General features: G+C 43.9%; 1 protein-coding gene across 2 annotated transcripts; it reads left to right on the top strand.

The window, feature by feature from the left end:
- On the top strand, positions 1–20,624 carry THNSL2 (threonine synthase like 2). Of its 2 annotated transcripts, none has more exons than XM_054592007.1 (9): positions 1–122; positions 2,995–3,228; positions 4,687–4,881; positions 5,307–5,459; positions 8,342–8,492; positions 11,579–11,651; positions 11,761–11,886; positions 17,991–18,142; positions 18,567–20,624. In XM_054592007.1, the coding sequence occupies exons 2-9, from the start codon at positions 3,006–3,008 to the stop codon at positions 18,790–18,792; spliced, it is 1,299 nt and encodes a 432-aa protein (XP_054447982.1). In that variant the 5' UTR covers positions 1–122; positions 2,995–3,005; the 3' UTR covers positions 18,793–20,624. The 2 variants fall into 2 exon arrangements, with proteins under 2 accessions (XP_054447982.1, XP_054447981.1); XM_054592006.1 differs by having other exon boundaries at positions 8,342–8,572; positions 11,503–11,651; positions 18,567–20,623.
- Positions 20,625–22,815: the final 2,191 nt, after the last annotated feature.

Genomic DNA, 22,815 nt, shown 5'->3' with positions numbered 1-22,815 from the left:
GGCGGAGTGCACTGCGCCGGTCAGCAGCTGAGCAACCTCGCAGCCTCCGCACCCGGATGTTAACTCTTGCGTGACCCTGGCCGTCAGCCGTCAGCCGTCAGCCGTCAGCCTGCAGGACCCAGGTCACCACTGATCCGGGAGGGGTTGGGGTCCTCGCTCGCGGCACAGACCACACTACCCTACTCCACCCAGCCGGTACCCCAGCGGTCTTGTTCTCTTAGGCCCAGGGTCCCCTCCTCGCGTTCCTCCCTGCGGGTTGTGCGTTGTCCTAGAAAAGTCGGCTTATCGGTATTTCCAAGTTCTTGAATTTCTCGAGTTTTCTTTCAACCCTGACTTCAGCGGGACTCTTTCGGCTCCTGCCCTTTTCTATAACTAACCTCTGGTTCAGGCCCTGCAACTTGTAGGAACCTGGGAGGGTTGAGGGTATCCGATTCTTTGCACCCAGTGCAGGTTTTCTGCGGTGTTTTCAGAGGCTGGGAGTGGAGCCCTATCCTGCAGATCTGTTCAGAACCGTCTTGGCTCAGGGCCTAGCTAGCCGGAGAACCAGTGACCAGTGACCTTAAAGAGGCAGAGGCATGCCTGGGGCCTACAGAGGCTTCTACACCCAAGGACACAGTCTGTGACCTGCCCACAGTGGCCAGGAGTTCTGCTTCTGGGGTCCAAGTCTCTGCACTGCTCCACCCCTTCTTAGAAAAATCTCTCCACCTCTCAGAGGAGCCCTTCCTAAAGGATTCCCAGCCTTGGGGCAGTCTCCTGTTTCCCATGTTACTAATCAGGTTACTGGTCAGTGTTTCTGACCCATCTCCACTTTGGAATAGGATGCAGAAGGAGTCATAAGGGTAAATTATAAAATGTTTCACAGATCACTTAGTCCAGTCCCCATCAGATTGTGTGCTTGGAGTCCCTATACAGCAGTCCAACAAAATTGCTTCATTTTCTCCCTCAACTTCATCACCTCTTTGTGGCAGCTCCTTCTACTTCTGGGCTTCTGTGTTTGGTTTATTTTACATTGAATCCTATGATGTGTATTCTCAGTAGTTTTGCCGTGCTGACCTGAGAGAGTCACTGGACTGAGCAGGAGCAACCTTTCCCAGGCAAAGATCACCTGTGTGCTCATCAGTCCATTTCTTGACACTAATGTGTGCACAGCCTGCTGGCAGGCACTCTCCTTTGTTCCTGGGTGTTTATCCACATCCTTCATAAAATGCAAAGCCCAGAGCAGAGCCCAATGGCCCAGGTATAATGTAGTCCAAGCCATCCAGAGAAGGGCATGCCACAGATACTTTCTCTCTGTCCTTATAGCCCAGCCTGTCACCCACCCCTGCCCCATCCCTGCTCTTGACCTGCAGCAGCTTCTTTGGCATTTCAGTTGCCTTCATTCCTCTAGTCTGGTCCTATGAAGTATCTGGGCAGGTCCTCCCTGTGGTTAGTCCAGGGTCTTGGGCAGTTGGCATTGACTCTGAGAGTTGCCACAGAGTTACAGAAATTCCTTCCCTTACTGTTAGCCCCCAGACCCCCTAAGCTAGTTCTGTTTTGTGAAACGCTGGGCCTGCTTTGCTGCAGTTGACTTTTGGAGTTCTCCTGATTACATTTCTTTGACATGTACCCCTGTACCGTATGTCCCGGTTTGCCTGAGACAGTTCAAGCTTATATCCATTGCCTCAGCATAATTATTAATAGTGCCCACTTTCACTTTCAAAAGATTCATTATTTGGATGATTAAATGTGTCTCTGTTTCTAAGTTAGATTCATTTGAATTTGAAGGCAGGGGCTAGCACCCAGCAGCCCTCCGAGGACTGGCACAGGTATCATCCACAGTCTAGAAAACCAGAGTTCCTCCAGGTCAATGTTAGCTCCTACCTTTTCTTTTGGATGGGAAGCTTCAAGCGTTTTTGCCCCCAGAAGGCAGGGGTTCCATTCCCCTGTGGCCCTGGCACAGAAATGAGTCCAAGCTGGTCCTGAGAGCTACCGTATGTCTAGTAAAATTCATCCCCAGAGGTGTTGTGGGGCTTTACAATCAGAGCCCCCGAATTTATAGCCATGACCCAGAGCAAGATGTCCAGAGCTGAAGCCCAGCTTCTTGACGTGGCTCCTGGCTCCTGGAAGTCCAGCTGCTGTGGCATTGTGACCCAAGTTAGGCCTGAGGGGCCCTGGGACAGCCTCCACCCTGGGTACACACAGGCCAGTCAGCATGGCTAAAGTGTATTGAAGGCAGCATCTCAGCACTTCTAACTATTCTAGGATTAGGCTGAGGTAGGGCACTGGTTTTCAACTAGGATGACCCACTGTCCTAGTTTGCCTTGTACTAGGAGTTAGCTGGAACACAAGACTTTCAGTTTTAAAATAAGGAAAGTCCCAGGAAGACTGGGATGAGTTAGCCACCCTATTTTTTATCCTGGCTGCCCATTAGCCTCACATAAGGAGCCTCTCATTTAAAGATTCTACTTTAATTTACCCAGATAGGGTCCAAGGTAGAAATATATTTTTTAAAGCTCCCAAGTTGACTCTAACAAACTTCCAGAGTTGTGAACCACTAGGTTATAGGCCACATAGCTATATAACCATTGAAGTTGGTGATTTTTCAGCAGAAGTAGCACAAACTTCTCTCTAAAGGATGTATGACCAAGTGTGGTGGTCTTCTCCTTATCCAAAGGGTTATCAAAATGGCAATTATTCTCATTGCTATTATCTGCCTCCACCCAAGGCCTTCCTCACCAGTGAGGACCAAGCTCTCTTTCCAAGCATGCTCTGGTTCCCCTCTTCCAAGATAATAAGTCAGTGGATTGCCTCATTTTAACTGGATGGTTCTTGATTTGCTTAGTCCCAGGTGAAGTGGGCATGAGACTTGAGGCAGAACTCCAATATTCTGTTCTGGGACACTTACCCCAATGAGTGGTGATCCAAGAGCTGGCTGAGGGAATTGTGTACACTTCAGGTTTTCCCATGGGTTGCTGGAGAAAGAGACCAGGTGCCTCTGCACTGTCTATTCTGCAGGCTGTAGGATCATGTGGTATGTCAGCACCAGGGGGATGGCCCCACGTGTCGACTTTGAGGGGGCCCTCTTCTCTGGCTATGCACCCGATGGGGGCCTCTTCATGCCTGAGAAACTTCCCCAGCTGGACAGGGAGACCCTGTGTCGGTGGAGTGTGCTTTCTTACCCCAGCCTGGTGATGGAGCTGTGCGCACTCTTCATTGGTCCTGAGCTCATTTCCAAGGATGACTTAAATGGTGAGCACCCATTCCAATGCCACCTTCCCACCCTTGCCAGCCCAGCCCCCAAGGGTTGAAAATTTATCACTTCCTCCCTAGAAGATCTTTAGCAGCATTTCCTAAATAAAATTTAGTGGGTTTTTTTTTTTTCAGATGCTAGAATTCCAGAATTGGAAATAGCCCAGAGGAGTTCATCTATTCCAGCTCCTCCCACCAGCCAAATGATCTGTGGAAAATTTTTTTTACATTTATGTATTTATGTATTTATTTTAACCCTCACCAAAGGGCATGTTTATTGATTTTAGAGAAAGAGGAAGGGAGATAGGAAGAGAGAGAGAGACATCAATGTGTGAGAGGAACATCAGTTGCCTCCCATACACGCCCCGATCCGGGATTGAACCTGCAACCTAGGTACATGCTCTGACCAGGAATCGAACCTGCAACCTTTTGGTGTACAGGATGCTGCTTCAACCAACTGAGCCACCCGGCCAGGGCTACTTCAGTTTATTTTTAAAACACCCTTTCAAGACTAGTCACTTGACGTTGGGATTTTTCTTTCCTGCATCCAAGGCACACAGCCCCTCAGATTGCTGTTTTACTTTCTTGAGTGGTGATTCCAGAAAGGATTTTGCATGTCCTGAACCTGCTAGTCTCAAACTATAATGTGCCTATAGATTCCCCTCAGGGATCTCATTAAAATTCAGACTCTGATTGGGCAGGTCTGGAGTGAGCAGGAGAATCCTGCATTCCTAGCAAGTGTCCAGTTGAGCTAGCGCTCTGTTCCAGGGACCAGATATGTGATATCCATAACATAATGGTGAGAGTTTGGGGTTGGAAAGAGAAAGGAACCACTCAAAATGTTGTCTGATGACCAGCACTGGTGGTGTTACCTGGACACTTAATAGCATTCTCAGATTCCCTCAGACCTACTGAACCAGAGTCTGCATTTTAAGATCCCAGGTGATTGGTTTGCCAATTAAAGTCTGAGCAGTATTGTTCCAGACTGTCCTGCCTTGGGTAGGGTTGTATGCAAACCAAAGGTTCTGGCATCACAGGTGTGAGATTAGTAATATGACAAACAAACAAACAGTATCCTGTCTTTAGGAAGAAAAATTAGAAGAAATGAGACATTGATTTGTTTGTCACATAACTTTAATTGAATCCTCTTTTGGAATACATGCTCACAAGAAATCCAAATGATGAAAATGGTTATAAAATAAAAAAAATGAAAGTTTTACAGTACCATTTCTGCTCTCTGAGGGATCACTGTGAGCACTCTATTAACAGTTTGGTGCATATCTTTCCAGACGTTCTTTAAGGTTATGCAATTATATTCATGTATGGTATCATTTAGGATAAAACTTTCTGCTTTTTATCTTGTAGCAGAGATAAAGTCTTCAAATTCAAAAGTGTAAAGAGACTGAGAGAGAACTGGAGGGAAGACATAATAATGCCTTTCACCTGCTGTGCCCACAGATCTGGTCCACCGAGCCTTCAGCAGATTCCGCCACAGAGAAGTGGTGCATTTATCCAGGCTGAGGAATGGGCTGAATGTGTTGGAGCTGTGGCATGGGGTCACATATGCATTTAAGGACCTGTCCCTGTGCTGCACAGCACAGCTCCTGCAATACTTCCTGGAGAAGAGAGAGAAGCACGTCACTGTGGTTGTAGGTGAGCATCATGGGAGGGAGCACAGGAGCCCCTTGGTGCCCCAACTTGCTGGTGTCCACCCACAGCATGTCCTCTGCTGAGGTATCTCAGGGAGTATGTTCCTGGCTCTTCTAGAGCAGGGTTCTTAACCTTCTCTCATGCTATGGCCCCTTTGACAGTCTGGTGGAGGCTACAGAACCTTCTCAGACTATTTTTAAATATATAAAATAAATAAGACTATGTGATTCCAAGTTCACAGATGTCCTGAATTCTATCCGTGGGCCTCTTGGTGGTTCAGGGACTCAGATTAAGCACTAGGTTCCTACCTTCCAAGTATTTGATAGTACATATTGCCTCATTTGGCAACAGTACTCCAGAGACCATATTTTTTTTCTTTTTATATCTCCCTTGTTCTAAACAGGTGGTTCTTTTTTCTTCTCATCCAGGAACTTCTGGGGACACAGGAAGTGCTGCCATTGAGAGTGTTCAAGGGGCAAAGAACGTGGATATCATCGTTCTCCTTCCCAAGGGGCACTGCACAAAGATCCAGGAGCTCCAGATGACCACAGTGCTAAAGGAGAACGTTCGTGTATTTGCCGGTGAGTGCTGGGACAGAGGCTCCAGGGATAACATGGCATGTTAGAGAAGATGGGCTGGGACAAAACTGGTTATTGGCCAGCTGACCATTCCTCCTTTTATCCCTCCCTCCCTCCCTTCCTTGAACAGTTATATTTTCAGGGTAGTAATATGCCTTGGCTTAGCTTTGGGCAGGTTCTTGGCTATACAGTCTAATAAACTATTAGAGATGACAGATGCATAAACCAATATTGACAGTACAAACTAGGAAGTGCAAGTTTAGAAACATACCCCCCAAAACACCACCTCCATGCAACTCAACCTGCCAGTGCCATGTATATTATATGCAGCAACCCAAAGCCATACCCTGAGCAAGATGACTTCGGTTTCCACCCCCACCCCCACCTAGGGCATTCAAATTTAGAGGGCAAGAATGTGTTACATAATTATTTTAAAAGAATGTGTCATTACAGGTTGACAGCTCATGTCCTCCCTTATAGTATGGAAATAACTAAGCCATGAACTTGGTTAGCAGATCTAAGTATTGAAAGCAGGAAGCTCCTCAGCAGAGTCATCACTGGTGACACCCTTCTTGGGCTACATCACAAATTGTAGCATATTGGGAAAAGCAAAAAATCATCTCTTTTAATGTTAGGCCATCTATTCCAAATGAATTAATCTTTATGGAGATTAAGAGTGGAGAAAGTTGGGGTGAATTTTTATTTTTATCTCTCATACCCTGCAAGACTCCAGGTAGCCCCAAGGTAAGGGTCTAGGTGAGGTTTTTGGTCAAGCTGTCCAGGCTATCCTGGCTTGGTTTGGTCACATATCTGTCAGGACAGCAAGTGTGGCAGAAGACTCCTTCTATAGCTGGCCTGGCCTCCTGCTGTAATCTCATAAAGGCTGTCTTTATATAACACCAAGTTGTGAAGGAGCAAAAATGCAGTGAAAACAAACTTTACCCATGGGAATAGCATGGGTATCCTTTGTCTATCCGTTCAAGACCAAGAAAAAAGCCCCCTGTGCTTTTTTTTCAGCAAGCGCATATACATTTATGGTTTAACTAATGTAGGTGTTGCAAAATCTCACATATTAGTCTTGCTATATGCCTGTATTTGGCTACATTTTCCTACAGTCATTGCAAGGTTTTAATGCACAAGATTCAGGTTCCTGAGGGTCCCTGTTTTACCCCAAGCCCCAAAATTGCTAGCTGTAGAACTAGGACCATCTTTTCCTAAAATCAAAGCAATAAGTAGTAGCTTTTTGTACCTCTGTCCTGCTACCTACTCCCCCTTACTTTGTACAGATATTGGAAGGTTTTTACCTGAGGATGTGCGTGGAAGCTTCATTCCTGACCATGAGTTGGAGAATGGTACCCACTTGCAAAAGAATGGTAGAAGAGTGGATAGTGATGAGTGCAGTTTGTCAGAAATGTATTACTTCTGGAGTCAAAGGGGCATTTCTCTTTTGTACATGTTCTGAGCTTTAAGAAAATAAACCAACAGAGTTTAAATTAGGTTTTGTTTCTAGATATCACTGTTTAAGTTCTTCCTTTTCTTTCTAGAATTTTCTTATTTGGTTTCCAGAAGGGTGTGTGTTAGTTTAGGAACAGTGAATATGTATTTTCTCTTAGACTGGTGAGCTCAGGGAGTAGGGGAGGGTCACCTGGATTGTTATGCGTTGAACACTGTTTTATAAGTCATTAATTTCCATATACATTATATGTGTGTTGTATTCTTAAGCAGAGAATAATCTGCATGTGCTAGTTATATATTATTTGAGATGGTTTTGGCTGGAAGTAACAGAAAATGCAACTCAAACCAACTTCAGAAAGAGTATTTTCAGGCTTATATAACTGGAAGTCCAGACGTGAGGTGGCCTGCTGATTGGTTCATTCAGTAAGTCAGCAGTACCTTCAAGGACCCAGGTTCTTTGCATTTTCTGTTCTGCTTTCCCCAATCCTAAAGCCTATTTCTTCTTGTGGCCTTTGATGGTTACTTGAGATAACCAAGTCTCTCTCCTCCTTTGGCTTTCTCTTAAAAGCGGTGAATCTTTTCCCTGAAACCACAGCAAACATTCCTTCTGTCGTGGTTCTAGAGTCATCCCCCAGATCTCATTGCTCTTGCACAGTGGTGGAGGTAGAATGCATAATAACCCCAATGTGGCACTTCTTCCAATAAATCTTACCCTGCTGTCCTTCAAGTTAAGATCTAGAGGAGAAATAAAGCCAGATTTCAGATACAGGGTCAATATTGGCTTGATGGCTGATTGAACTTGGTTGAAGGATGCAGCTTGCGTTAGTAGACCATTCACTCATAAATTTACCTAATTCATCCGTACATTAAACTGTCTGCATACTTACCTCTGCAAGGAGATGTCCTGCCCATGCTAGCTTACCTACTATGTAGGAGCAGAGAGCGGAACCTCCACCTTTGTGATCTAAATGAGGGAAGAAGGGCAGAGCACATGGGACAGGGACTCGTCCCCACTAACTCCCGATAGGCGACCGTGGAGTAAAGGGTAAGTCTCTCACTATCTCACCGCCTGATAAACCATTCCTTCTTCTTCCCAGAGAGTGGGGGAGGTGGGCATGGAGTAGCAATAGGAATTCTTTTCCCAATATCTCAGGAGGCTGGCATTTTATACCTTATTTTATATCTTATTTTATATAATGATAAAAACATCAGAAATATGACTGCAAGAATATGAGACATGGTTTCTATTCTTGAAGAGAATGATTTTGAGTGTAGAAAGCCAGGCCAAGGCACACCAGAGTAAAGAAACCAAGGCTGAACTTAAGTTCCATGTGGATAGGCTCAGTCTGGAGGGCCTTGTTGTGGCAAGTGCTGACTGCCTGGGATTCTTTGTGCTCCTAACAGCTGCCCTCTTCTCTCTCCCCTGACAGTGGAGGGAAACAGCGATGAACTTGACAAGCCAATCAAGGCTGTATTTGCAGATGTGGCTTTTGTTGAGAAGCACAATCTGATGAGTTTGAATTCAATCAACTGGTCCCGGGTCCTTGTGCAAATGGCTCACCACTTCTTTGCTTACTTCCGGTGTGTGTCATCCCTAGATATGCACCCGCTGCCCCCTGTGGAGGTGGTTGTGCCAACAGGGGCTGCTGGTAACCTTGCAGGTAAGGAGACCCCTGGGCAGAAATGGGCTTTCCAGAAAAACATCTGTGGCTCCAGCTCTTTCAGCTGCCCCTTGCCTACAACTGTGAGTAGAAATATTGAGTTGTAGCTCTGAAGGTGATGGGAAACTGTGCAGAAGAAACTCCCCAAAAAACTTCCCCCTAATTCCCTGGGGGGACACCTGGCCTCTTGCTGCAGGGGGAGACATCCTCTGGCCAGCTAAGCTGATGTCTTAGCTTGGCAGAGTGTAGAAAGATGAAGTCAAGGTTCAGCCACCGTGCTCGGCTGTCAGTGCTCTTTTCCAGAAATATGGACTTCACTCCCAGCATCAACCAGCTGCCTGCGATTAGGGCAGCAGCACAGTGGGCAGTGTGTTAGCACTCCTAGAAATATGACTGAGTGAGGCCTATGCAGTGGAAGAAGCTCTAGATGTCAGGTCCTGTCCGTTCCAGTCTCCACTAGTGGAACAGTGTGGGTGGCCCCTGGGACTCTGGCCCTCAGGTGTAAAAGCAGCAGGGGGTCACTTATCATAGCTCTCAGAACAGCTGTGAGGTGCAGATAAGATTATTTTGTTTGTGTATGACCTTTGTACAGCTGCATGACATTACAATCATTTTCTATAATAATAATGAACATTTATTAAGCACTAACTATACAGCAGGCATTGCTCTAAGTGCTTTTCTGTATTAACTCATTTAATTCTCACATGTCCTATGAGGACAGAACTGTTATTTCCATTTTAGAGTGAGGAAGCTGAGGCGCAGAGAAGTGAGTTGGCCTGCCCCTGTGTCCACACTAGTCAGTGGCAGAGCCTGGATTCCAGCTGGTGGGCTGCTCTAGAGCCTGTATCCTCGCCTGCTTGCTGGGCTGCCTCCTAAATGGCATTACTGTCCCTGGTGGTCTGTCAGTGGGTGCCAATTGGGTGGCTTAGGTGAGACCATGCCGGCATCTCAGTGGTCAGGAGTCTACCTGAGTCCTTCCACAGTTAAGCAAGGATGACGCTGCCTTCCTCATCACCCACGGGGTATAGCCCACCATGCTCCCCATTTGCCTCACCCTCCAGCGAATGATGCCATCTGGACTCATGCAGGCTGCACATGTCCCAGTGTCTACCACAGTGCCTGGCACAGAATAAACATTAGCAGAGCGCGTTTCTAACTCTTCCCTGAGCCATCAGGAACTAGCTGTTTGTCCTTAAGCATCTTGACCCTCCTGAGCCTCCATTTCCTCCCTTTTGTAGAAAGGTATCATGGCATTTTCATGAGGACCAAATGAAATAAGAAGGCGAAAGTGCTTTGCAAATTTAAGAGTGATATTGGGGTCATGTGGTTATCCTAACATCTTTTAACCACTCACCAGAGATAAACCATTCATGGAAGTATACAGGGTGGGCAAAAGTAAGTTTACAGGTGTAATACAAATAAATAATACAATAATTAATAAATATTAATGCAAGAATAAACTTTCACAGACTCACAACTGTAAACCTACTTTTTCTAACCCTGTTTAAAGCCTTCCTAAACGCTATTACTATTCCAGGCTCTCCACCTCTCAGGTGAGGAGCTCCTTGTTTGTCCAGTCTGAAGGTGATGTTCTAGGAGGCTGAGTCAGAGGACCAGTGCATGTTTCTGGACTTAGACCTCATTCAGAACTGCATTCTGCTACTTAGCATGCTTTGGATGGATCATTTAAACTTCCCAGAACCACTATTTTCTGTTCTGTAAATGGTAGCAGGCATGTGTGTCCGTATCTGGTGGGACGAGGACAGTATCAGGGTATGGTAACTTTCTCCTCCTCTTCCCTTCTCTGTTTTTAGTAATAGCTTATTGCTATTTGATTCACATACCATATAACTCACCAATTTAGAGTATGTAATACAATAGTTTTTAGTATATTCAAAGATTTGTATGATCATTACAACAGTCAATTTTAGAGCATTTTTATCACCCTAAGAGGAAACCCTGTTCCCATTAGCAGTCACCCCCCCATCCCCTCATTCCCCCGGCTCTAGATTTAATCTATTCTGCCTTTATAGATTTGCCTATTCTGAAAATTTTGTATAAATGGAATAATACAGTTTGTGGCCTTGTGTGTCTGGCTTCTTCCACTCAGTATAATGTTGCCAAGGTTCATCTGTGTTGTTACATCAATCAGTATTTCATTCCTTTTTATGTCTAGGTAATATTCCACTGTATGGATAGACCACAATTTATTTATCCATTTATCAGTCAATAGACATTTGGATTGTTTCCATTTTTAGCTATTATGAATAGTGCTGCTATGAACATTTGTGTATAAGTTTTTGTGTGAACCTGTTTTTAGGTATCTTGAGTCTCTATATCCAGGGGTAAATTTCTGGATCATGTGGTAACTCATGCTTAACTTTTTGAGAAACTGCCAGACTGTTTTCCAAAGTGGCTGCACCATTTTACATTCCCACCAACAGTGTATGAGGGTTCCAATTAATTCACATCTTGACTAAGATGTGGTATTATCTCTTTTTTATTCTAGCCATCCTAGTGGGTATGAAGTTGTGTCATTTGGCTGGTTTGTATTTTCCTGATGACTAATGATGTTAAGTAACTTTTCAGATGTTCATTTGCCATTTGTTTATCTTTGGAAAAATGCCTACTTCAGTCCTTTGCCTATTTTTAAATTGGGTTATTTGGATTTTTATTGTTGGATTGTAAGAACTCTTTATATATTCTGGATAAGAATCTCTTATCAGATGTATGATTGGCAAATAGTTTTTCCCATTCTGTGGATTGCTTTTCTATTTTCTTGATGGTGTCCTTTGAAGCACAAAAGCTTCAAAAACAAAGAAGTTTTTAAATTTTCATGAAGTCCTATTTATCTGTCTTTTTTTTTCTTTTTTCTGTGCTTTTGGTGTCATGCCTAAGAAACTGTTGTTCATCTTGTCTCTCATCTTAAGCTGGGTGCATTGCTCAGAAGATGGGCCTGCCCATCCACCTGGTTGCGGCAGTGAATTGCAATGATATCATCCACAGGACTGTCCAGCAAGGAGACTTCTCTCTGTCTGAGACTATCAAACCAACCTTGGCATCAGCTATGGACATTCAGGTGGGACCTGTGGGGAGGCGTACAGTGCTGGCCAGCTGTTGGTTGGGTGGGGATGGACAAAGGCTGAGATCAGAGTTCCCCCTACACTGGCTCCTGCCTTTCTGTGCAGGTGCCCTACAACATGGAGAGGATATTCTGGCTGCTCTCTGACTGTGACAGTCAGTTGACAAGAGCCCTCATGGAGCAGTTTGAAAGGACCCAAAGTGCAAGTCTACCTAAGGAACTGCAAAGCAAGGTCAGTCACCACCCACACACCACAGAGAAAGAAAGAGTGCAACTCCATGACACAACCAGACTTTGGGTTTGAAAAATCTGTTCAAGGGATGGAGACACTTGTTTCTTGAACTCCTGCCCTGAACCTGGAACTTTTGTAGTCACTTTGTTGAATGAGGAGAGGAAGTAGGGAGTACTGGCTTAGAGCCAGATGGGGCTCAATTCCAAACTAGCTGTGAGACTTTTGACCAGTTTCTTAAACTTGGTGCCTCAGTTTCCTCATCTGTAAAATGAGGATAATAAGAATGTCTGTCTCATAGCGTTGTTGAAGATTTAAGTCAAATAATACCTATTAAGTACTTTGAATACTATCAGGCAATCTGGGGCTTGATATCTTAACTATTGATAATATTATTTTAATTTTTATTGTTGTTGATTTCCAGTAGTAGCAACAACTGGAAGTCACTTTGTCCATCCAGTATGAGCAGAGACCATTGTTCTGTTAGTTTTTTTTTTCTTTTCTTTTTTCTTTTTTTTGATGGAGATGAAATTTTATCTCCTTAGAACGGTAGGAATCTAGTTGGGAGGGATTTCTTTCATTTTAATGCCACCTGGTGATGGTCACTTATGCAAAAGAAAAATAGAATTGTATATGTTGAAGTTGCATTTAATTTTTCTCTACCACAGTCCCACCAAGCGGTTATCCAGACTGTGTATATCTCCAGGGAGTAGGACCTCACTCCCTCACATCAACTCTAATCATTACACAGTTCTTTATGTTGAGTTAGAATCTGCTCCTCCAAGCTTGCGTACTAGTTCAGTTTGATTCTTACATTTGAAGAGGATCTTTGTTTACCCACTAATCCTTCCTGGTTCCTTTAACTCTGTCTTACATGACATAATTTTGAGTGGTTAGTGTCCATCTTAAAGGGTTGTTTCCAGGACTAGACACAGTTCTCTGGGCTTAGTTACCCACATAGAGCAGAGCAGACTTTCTGTCCTCTGAGATCTGTGTTGCTTTGAGGTAGCCTGTTTTAACCAGTCTAGTCTGCTATACCAAAGTACCATAGACTGTTCAGCTTATAAACAAGACAAATTCATTTCTCACAATTATGGATAGAGGCTGGAAGTCCGAGATCCAGGGTATCAGTATGGATGGGTTCTAGTGAGAGAGTTCTGCAAGGTTGCAGATGGTGGCTTCTCGTATCCCCACATAGGAGAAAAGAGATTTAGCTAGTTCTCTTTTCATAAAAATACTAATCCCATTCATGAGGGCTCCACTCTTGTGACCTTAATACCTCCCAAATGCCCCACGTGCCTCACATTGGGATAATAGTTTCAACATGGGATATTTGGGGCAACATACACATTCAGACTATAACACAAGCAAAGATCAACTAAATTGGTTAATGGTTTGTTTTGACCTCCACTTTCTTTCTCCTCATGTAAATAAAGATCTCCATGAACACAGACACAGAATCCCCCAGTTCTTTGTTCTCTCCCTGGCTGTGCTTATAAAAGGTACTTCATCTAGAACAGCCTTCATTCAATCATTCATTCATTCATTGTACAGATACTATGAGCCAGAAACTGTGCTAGGCACTGGAAGTAACAATATAAATAAAACAAATTCATTGTCCTCCTTGAGCCCTAATGGCGCAGGTAGCTATATAAACAATTTATATCACCGTCTGGTCTCTGTTGCTATTGAGTATACATAAAGGCCTGTCCAGAAGGTATCCAGCCATGTAATATGAAAGACACTTATTGAAGGTACAAGATACAAGAAACATTGTACTTAGGACAATGACACCTCAGTTCCCTTCAAAATAGGTACCTTGGTATCTCACATAGTCCTCCCAATCACCATCAACTGCCTCATCATATTTTCCTGAATCTCATCAATGGTCTGAAATTTCTTCCCTTTCAAAGGTGATTTTAGTTTTGGGAAAAGCCAAAAGTCACAGGGCACCAAATCTGCGCTGTAGTCCCCGGAGCTGAGTCACCTGGGTGATTTGATGTTTTGCCAAGAAACTCTGCACAAGACATGATGGGTGAGCATTGTCATGATAAAGCTGCCAATCACCAGTTGCCCATAGCTGTAGCCTCCTGAATCATCTGAATAGTTTCTGTGGAGGAATGTTCAAGCTCAATGCAAAACCTGATGCAGACTCAGGGAAAATCAAGATGGAGGAAGAGTGAGTGAAAGTCACACTGACCACCTCTCAGGACTAACCTGGAATTACAACTAAATTATGGAGAAATCACCTGGAACAAACAATGAACAATAGTGAGAGAGGAGCCTTATAACATCGGAGAGACAGAAGAATCAGCTTTAGCATAACCTAACTGGATGTGGTAGAGACTTGAGAAGGCAGGTGGGGTGCCCATGGGCAGCAGCATGAGAAGGGTATTGAAATGGCCAGTTGGATCCCCCTGAGAAAAGCAGGGTCTAAACTATAAGCAGGGATCTCCAGCCCACAGCACCAGAGCCCCAAAAATAAACAGATAAGAGCCAGCTGTGAAAAGCAGCAGGGTTGCTCTGTGTCAGGAATGGGAGGCTGGAGATGCAAAGAGCCATTGAAAGGGCCAAGGCATACATTTTTATTTGCAGCCACTTATCCTGGACTCTGGCAAAGGCAGGAGCAGAGTGGGCTAGAGATGCCTGAGGAGAAACTGGGGAAGGAGGATTTGGGGAGAGAGCCGAGAGAGTAGTCGGTGGGATCACAGTGCTGACTCATTCCCCATGTGGCAGCAGCCATCTTGCTCAGCAGAGACCACTCCCCTGAGTGGCAATGGCATGAGAGGACCCAAAACCCTACCCCTAGGAGGGACTCCGCCCCACCCTGTGCTGTCTAAGCTGGCCTCCTGCATGCAGAGTGACTAGTCTACAGCTGAAGGAAACGACCACAGACAGTAGATCCCTGGAAGTCTTGAACAGACTGCCTAAGGTCAGACAAGGTCAACAACTGACATCAACAGAGGCAGATCCAGAAAGTAAAAGCAGTGGTCTCCTACCATAGAGGTTCACACTACAAAGTCAGGAAATCAAGACAGGTCAATTTAAAAAGCAGAAGCATAAAAGAAGAGTCTCACAAATAACGGGAAGACAAAGAAACGCCACTCAGTAGAAGGGAAAGGAGGAATCCCCAGAAAGAGAACTAAATGAAATAGAGGCAAGTAAACTATCAGATACTGAGTTTCAAACGACAGTTATAAGGAATCTCAATGAGCTCAGTGAGCTCAGAGAGAATTACAAAAAACTACAGGGAAACTACAAAGAACTTAACTGCAAACTATATCAGCATGAAAAAGGACATAGAAACTATCCATAAGAGACAAGAGGAAATGACAAATACAATTTCTGAGTTGAAGAACACAGTAGAAGGAATCCAAAGCAGGCTAGGTGAAGCAGAGGATTGAATCAGCGAGCTAGAGGACAAGGTAGAAAAAAGCTCCCAGAAAGAAGAAGAAAATGAAAAAGACCCAAAAAGTATGAAGAGGCATCTAGGGAAATGCAGGATACCCTGAAACATAATAATATCCTTATAATAGGGATACCAGAGGAGAAGAAGAAGAGGAAGGGATAGAGAACCTGTTTGAAAAAGTAATGATGAAAACTTCCCTAATTTGAGGAGAGAAAATGTCACCCAAGTCCAGGAAACACAGAGGATCCCATTCAAGAGGATCCCAATGAGGCCTACCCCCAAGACACATCATCATTAAAATGGCAAATATCAAAGACAAACAGAGAATCCTAAAGGCAGCAAGAGAGAAACAGGTAGTAACATATAAGGGAGCCCCAATACAGCTAGCATCTGATTTCTCAACAGAAACACTCCAAGCCAGAAGGGAATGGCAAGAACTATTCCAAGTCATGAAAAACAAAGGCCTGCAACCAAAACTGCTCTACCCAGCAAAGCTCTCAATTAAAATGGAAGTTGAAAGAAGGAGTTTTCCAGACAAAAGAAGGCTAAAGGAATCCACCTCCAGCAAACCAGCACAGCAAGATATGCAAAGGAACTACTGTAAGAAGATGAAGAAAAAAAGAGTCTATGAATACCCAGTTCCTTTCACAGTCACCAATACTTGATATTACCAACATTTTTAATACTTATTAATCTGATTGTGACAATGATGTGTGATTTTAATTGTTCCTTTATTGTTGAAACTAAACCTGTTTTTGTATATTTCTTGCCTATTTCTATTATTTTAAAAAGCTTTAAATGACTTTTTATAGTCTTTATCCATTTTTGATTAAATATTTATAGAATTATGTCCCTTAAAAACAATTATTAACCCTTTTTTAGATGAGTGACAAATACTTTCCTATTCTATTGTCCTTTTACTTTTCTTCATATGTATATTACAGTATAGTCTTAAATGTTCAATATAGTCATATTGTCAATATTTTACTTTATAGCTTCTGGGCTTGAATATTTTACTTCAGGGTAAGAAAAATATTAGTTTGTGTTTTCTCCTAAAACTCCTTAGGTTTTACATATTGATCTTTAACTCACCTGAATATTTTTTGTATAATGTGTGAAATAGTGCTCTACATTTGTTTTATTTCAAGTAATAGTAGTCCATGCACCTTATTTGTTGAATAATCCTTACTTTCCCAATTGATTTGAAATATCAATTTAATCTTATATTACATTGTTAGACATATACGTTTTTTCTAGAATCCTCATTTTATTTCTCTGATCTATTTGATTATTTCTGTGCTGGTGTCATGTTGTTTTAATTGCTGAGACTTTATAATGGATTTAAATTTTTTAATATTTTATAATGGAGTTTGACATTTAAAAAATAAATAAATAAAATCTACATTGAAAAAGAAAAGAAAGAAGGAGCTCCTACCTTTTGCGACAACAGGTATGGAAGTGGTGAATATTATGCTAAGTGAAATAAGCCAGTCAGTGTAAGACAAATACCATATAATCTCAACTATAAGTGGAATCTGTTCAACAAAATCAACTAACGAACAAAATAAACCATAGGCATGGAAACATGGAGCAGACTGAAAGTGACCAGAGGGGACAGGGAAGTAGGACAATGGTGGAAAGAAGGAGAAAGGACTAAACAAAGAACATGTAGGAGTGACCCATGGACATGGACAACAGAGTGGGAATTGACTGTGGGTGAGGAAGACAGGGTGGAATGGGTGGAGGAGGGCAAAAGGTGAAAAATTGAGACAACTTTAATGGAATGAACATGATTTAAAAATTAAAAAAATAAAATGTAATACAAGGATATTGATTTGGTGGTCAAAATTTAAAAATATTACGTACTTTTAAGTACTATTTCTGCCCTGAAATGTCCATTTCAATTTAAATATTAAAGAATTTTCCTATTTAAAAAAAAAAAAACCAACTTCATACAGATCCATTGCTCTACTCAGTCATTTTGAATGAGACGGCCACACAGTACACATGCTCACTCAACTGCCCCCACTTACAAGTCTACTGCCCCTACTTACTGGTATAGTGAAATTGTCACTGTTCACACATGTGCATTCCTCTCCTTAGCTGCCAGATTACATCAATGTTGCACAAACCATTTTCATTATATTAACAATGCGTGGACTTTTCCAGGACAGACCTCATATGCAGGGTGTTTGGCATATTGTGGGCATGCAACAAATTTTCAGAGAATGATCAAAGCATTCATCTATATTGAGGGGACACAGAGAAGTGAGTTTTTCTGTCCTAGAGCAGTGAGGGAGTTTCCTAGAGGAGCTGCTGCATGAACTCAGTGTGAACTGACAGGAAGGGGTCTCACACCCACAGAAAGGGTGCACCGATGACAAAGCACTGGGAATGTTTGAATGCTCTTAACCTGTGGTTTTGAGGTTGTTGAACCAGATTCTATATTTGCTGATTCAAGAGCCAAATCCTAAACTAGGTTTATAGACCCAAGAGTCACATGCATTCTTCCCTCAAGTTGAGAGAATCAGCTTAACAACTGGGAAATACGAGTCTTGGCTGAATCTAAGCCATTCAATCTGAACAGTTTCCTTGGGTGTTATGTTGGTCTGGCTATGTTATTAATGGGTTTTGGTCACCTTTCTCCCTGCTTTCCCCCAACTTTGATTCCCACCCCTTTGGCCCTGGAACCTGTCAGCTTTCAGCAGCAGTGAAATCTCAGTCAGTGTCAGATGAGACCATCACCCAGACCATGGTCCGCTGCTGGGAAGAGAACCAGTACTTGCTGTGCCCTCACTCTGCTGTGGCCGTGAGCTACCATTACCGGAAGTTGCACAGGCAGCCACACAGGTATGGCTGTGGGCACCTGGGTCACTGGGTTGGGGGGGACTTTTTGGCTTTCAGGGGCCCTCTTCTTCTTCAAGCAGGGGAGACAGGAATGTGAACAGATGGCTTTAATGAGCTTAATAGATGCTCTGTGTAACTGTGCCACAAGAACTATGGTCCTAGAAGAAGGTGTGTGATAAATATCCCAGAGAAAGCCCCCGTGAGAGGCAGCAGCTAAGCTGGGCCACCAGCAAGAAGCAGTTTGCTCAGCAGTCAATTGTAAAGATAAGTTTAAGGTACCAAACACCTGTCTCTTTATTTCTCCTCTGTGTTCCACACTATGGCTAACCTTCCCTGTTTCTTCTCCCTCCTCCCCTTCCCATTTCTGTGCCTGTCCCTCCCATCTGTTATCTCCCACCCACTTGTTTCCACCTGCTCCACCCGACAGCCCTCCCAGGTGTTTTTTGGCCCCGGCCTCTGCAGCCAAGTTCCCAGAAGCTGTCCTGGCTGCTGGGATGACCCCAGAAATTCCCTCAGAGATCTTAGCCCTGGAGAGAAAGGAGACACGCTGTACCCCAATGAAGAAGACTGATGACTGGATGCTGATGCTTCGGGACACAATAGAAGACATAGGCCGGCAGTGGAGGGATCGCTTCCTGAATGCTCCCAAATAGCAAGACTGAAGTTGGCTTCCTTTAGACTTTAGACCCTGGGATGGGGTGGAGGTGCCCTTTATGCTACCTTGAGCACCTTCTCCCGGTTCTGTGTTGATGTAGGAGGTTCCCAGGAGGCTGCGCAGTGGGGTCTGGAGCCAGTGGCTTTGCTCAGTTCCATGGCTGCTTGCTCTGTATTCTCTCTTGATGCTGCAGTACCTAGTCACCAGGAAGGCTGGACAGGGGTGTGCATAGTCACTGAGGGACACCCCAACCACTGGACAGTGCAGGGGCATCATTGCTGCATGGGAAAGTTTCAGGACCTGCACATGAAGATCCTTGGGTACAGATTCAACCTTGGTTCCAGGGTTTAGGACCCCAGTCCCTAAAACCTTTACAGGTGGGGGCTGCACACTCCATTAGCACAGGCCTGGGGTTCACAATGTCTGAGCCTATTCATCCAGAGGCTGCCACCCTGCTGAAATTTCAGAATCCCTAGAATACAAGTGCATGTCCAGTATGATGGTGACTGCATGGCATGTGGGCCAGGGCCAGGGGCTGCTGAGGGGTGACGGTGATGATGATGTGTGTGCTACATCCACCAGTTGCTTCAGATTGGCCTGGCATTGAGAGAGGCAACAGAGAAAGCAGTGGGGAACAGGTGGGTTGACAGTTGAGATACGGGATCACCAGGTCTAGCCATGTGGGAAAGTATACTCCTCAAGGTGCAAACTGAGTCAGGTTGCCCTATTGCTCACATATCGGTTCACCTGCTCATGTATCACTTCACCAGGGCGTGTGTCAGCAAGAAGCAGTGATCCCTCTTAACTGCTTAATAAAGCCCAGATGCCTACATTTCCATAGGTACCATCAGAATCAGAATGCCCCAGAGCAATCAAATCATTCTTTTCTCTTAAAACATGACTCATGCTCTCCCTTCTCCATGCCTCCAATCTTTCATTTGCTTAGGCCAAAGACCCATTCCATAGACTACTTGAGTTTTGGTTCCTGTGTCTTGTTTGCTGTGGGCCCTCATCAGCCCAGGTGGAAATAATGATTGTTGTACTTGATTACAAGGTCTTTATTTACAAATATTTTACTTCCACAGTGCAACATTCTTTATTTTCACAAAGGCATGCTTTATTGCTCCCACTATTTTTATGCTCTAGCCCTGCATTGTCCAATTTGGTAGCCACTAGCCACATGTGACCATCGAGTACTTGTAATATGAATAGGATAACTAAGGAATTGAATTTTAAATTTTATTTAACTTTAATTACATTTAAATTTAAAAACTATTACTTGATTCAGTTATTGGATAATTTTCAAGTATGGTTGGGAAAATGCTGGTATGTAAATCTGCTTTTTCAGCTGTAAATTTTATGAAATACATAAAATATATGTATTTCCAATGAAATTATAGCACAAAATTTGATCACTGAGATATGACACAACAGTAAAATACATATTGAACTTCAAAGACTTCGAATGAGAACTGATGCATCTCAATAATTTTGTATTTATTAGTGGTAAAGATAATATTTTGATGTTTTGGGTTAAATAAAATACTAAATCAGTTTCATCAGTTTTCATTTAAAAGGACATTTAAAGATATATATGTGGCTCACCTTTGTGGCTCACATTGTATTTCTATTAACAGCAGTGATCTAGAGCTTATCCGTGGCTTCATGTAAAAAGAAATACACGGCACATTTTTGTGGGTTTGGTTATATGACTAGATTTAAATCCTATGTGAATTGAGGGGAGTTTTACACAAACACAAATATGTGAATGTCAACACAAGCCTCATTCCTGCCCTGGATTCTGGGGGCCCTTCTGGAAGGCAGGTGAGGTGGGCACTGTGTAGATGGAGATTTGGGGCCACTAGAGGCCACTGTTGCTACCACTCTGAGGGCTACTGTGGAAGCACCCAGTGGGTATTTGGCCTCCAGAGCCCCTTTCCCATGCCCTGGGGTCTGAAGGAGTTGGTCATCCAAGCTGAACTCTGTATGCCATCCTGACGGCAAACATGCCAGTCCCACATCTCTGTGGTACCCAGGGACTGAAGGGAGAGGGCAGAGGCCACCCTCTTACTGGAAAACTTGACCTTGCAGTATGAATTCAGTACAAATATGCTGGACACACAGCAGGATGGAAAGAGCATTTCTAAAGGAAAGATGATGATCCTTTCAGGCCACAGCACTTGACAGTTCCTGAGATACTTTAACAGCCACAACAAAATACATGGTAAACCCACGAGGCATAATAGGCCTGATGCTTTGGGGTCGTGATACATTTAGATACCTATAAAAGTGTTCTATTTTCTTTTAAAAGAAACATAGAAGTGCCCAGAGCCCACAGAAGTCAAAAAGTGGCAGTGATAGCACCTACTGTATTAGTTGAAAAATTAATTCTGCCAGCAAATGTAAAGCAGGTGTTAACTATTGTCTGCATTTTAGACAAGAGGAAACTGAGGAGCTGAGGTGAGGTAACTCACCAGGATGGCAAGAGTAGGGAGCAGAGAGGCTGCTACTTAACCTAGGCGTGTGACTTCAAACCCAGTGTGTAGCTGTCATCACACCATGTCGAATGCAGCTGGTCACGTTCTGCTGTGGTCTGCCACTCTCCGTCCTTCCCTAGGCTGTGGCCCTGTGTCTGGGTCTCCATCTCCCTCTCCTTCTAGGGTGGATGTGGGACCATGGCTGTGCTTCTGGAGGAAGCCCACCAGGGGCTGCTGCAGCCTGCTTTCTGGGTTTCTGCAACCAGCGCTGGCCCTGCACCCCAAGCCCTCCCTCTGTGGGCAGGCAGGACCCGAGGTTCCTTCTCTTTTGCTGCATATTTCGGAGGGCCTCAGAGGGTGGTGTTGGGGCCACAGGTCACAAAATCCCCTGTCCTCTGTATGGTTCAGAGACCAAGTAGCTCTAAGTGGCCATGACACCTGTGAAATGAGGCCCAGAATAAAACCACTGGACACAGCACAGATGTAAAACATGAACTACAGGGTATTCTGGACATAGGGGTCTCAGAGCTGAGTGCTCTGAGGACAAGAGTAAGAGGAAGTCTGAAGAGGCACCATCCCTGAAATGTACACAAGGGTGTGCATGCACACACACACACACACACTCTCTCTCTCTCTCTCTCTCTCTCTCTCTCTCTCTCAATGGAAAAAGCAAAGAGCCTCATACCCAGAGAAGTCAGAATCAGGCTGAAGTTGTCCTTTCTGAGTCACTCACTGGCGCTGTGATTACAGGCAAGCCATTTCACCTCTGTCAGACTCAGTTCCCTCATTTACTAATTACAACTCTTACTTTGCTGGTTTGTTTGGGGGGTTATATGAGATAATGTATTTCCAAGTGTTGGGTAAGTGCTAAAATGCCGTAACAAATAGTTCTTATGATTAACAGAATTATAGCCTGCACTAAGCAATTTAGTACTTTTAAACTATCTTGTATTTTTTTACTAACTGCTTTGACAATTCATTCTATCTTGCCAGCAAGATTGCCACTTCCCGGAGGACACAGTTCTGCTGTGGTCTCACAGAACTGGCACAGCTCTTGTGCAGGATTGCAGTTGCCATCACCTAGCTAGTGTGCCTAGCAGGAGGCTCTTGTGATGGTCATTTGGGGGCTGTATATCCTGGGTTAGTCAGTGGTGGCTATGCTAGCCGGTTAACAGCCTTGTTAATTTGCAGTGACGATGATGGAACAATTCCCTCTCTTGACCACTAATGATATGCTGAGCCCTTTGTAAAGCAATCTCCAGACATTGACTCCTTCAATCCTCATGAAGATTGTATGAAAAATACTACTAGGATCTCTATTTAGAGATGAGGAAATGAAGCTCTGAAAGATTAAGTAACTTGCCCAAGGCCACTCAGCCAGTAAATGGCAGAGGAGATATGTTGAGGTTGGGTGTAGGGTCTTTGAACTTAACCACTGTACTAGACCAGGAGAGGTGCTTTGGGTCAGAAGGCCTCCAAATCAGAGTCTGCAGGCTAGACAGGGAGATGGCCATGTCTGAATGTAGAGGGGAAGAGAAGAGGTC

Source organism: Pteronotus mesoamericanus, unplaced genomic scaffold (assembly GCF_021234165.1).
Source record: "Pteronotus mesoamericanus isolate MK-2021 breed Mesoamerican mustached bat unplaced genomic scaffold, CSHL_Meso_final scaffold_31, whole genome shotgun sequence".
Taxonomy (NCBI): Eukaryota; Metazoa; Chordata; class Mammalia; order Chiroptera; family Mormoopidae; genus Pteronotus; species Pteronotus mesoamericanus.
Note: the sequence above shows the minus strand (reverse complement) of the source record. Positions and strands in the feature narration are given on the sequence as shown.

Bases quoted from the DNA above. Each gene is read 5' to 3' on its own strand.
- THNSL2 (XM_054592006.1), top strand. From the start codon at position 3,006: ATGTGGTATGTCAGCACCAGGGGGATGGCCCCACGTGTCGACTTTGAG. The intron at 8,573-11,502 runs GTAAGGAGACCC...TCTCATCTTAAG, and splicing joins GGCTGCTGGTAACCTTGCAG to CTGGGTGCATTGCTCAGAAG. The intron at 11,652-11,760 runs GTGGGACCTGTG...CTTTCTGTGCAG, and splicing joins CATCAGCTATGGACATTCAG to GTGCCCTACAACATGGAGAG.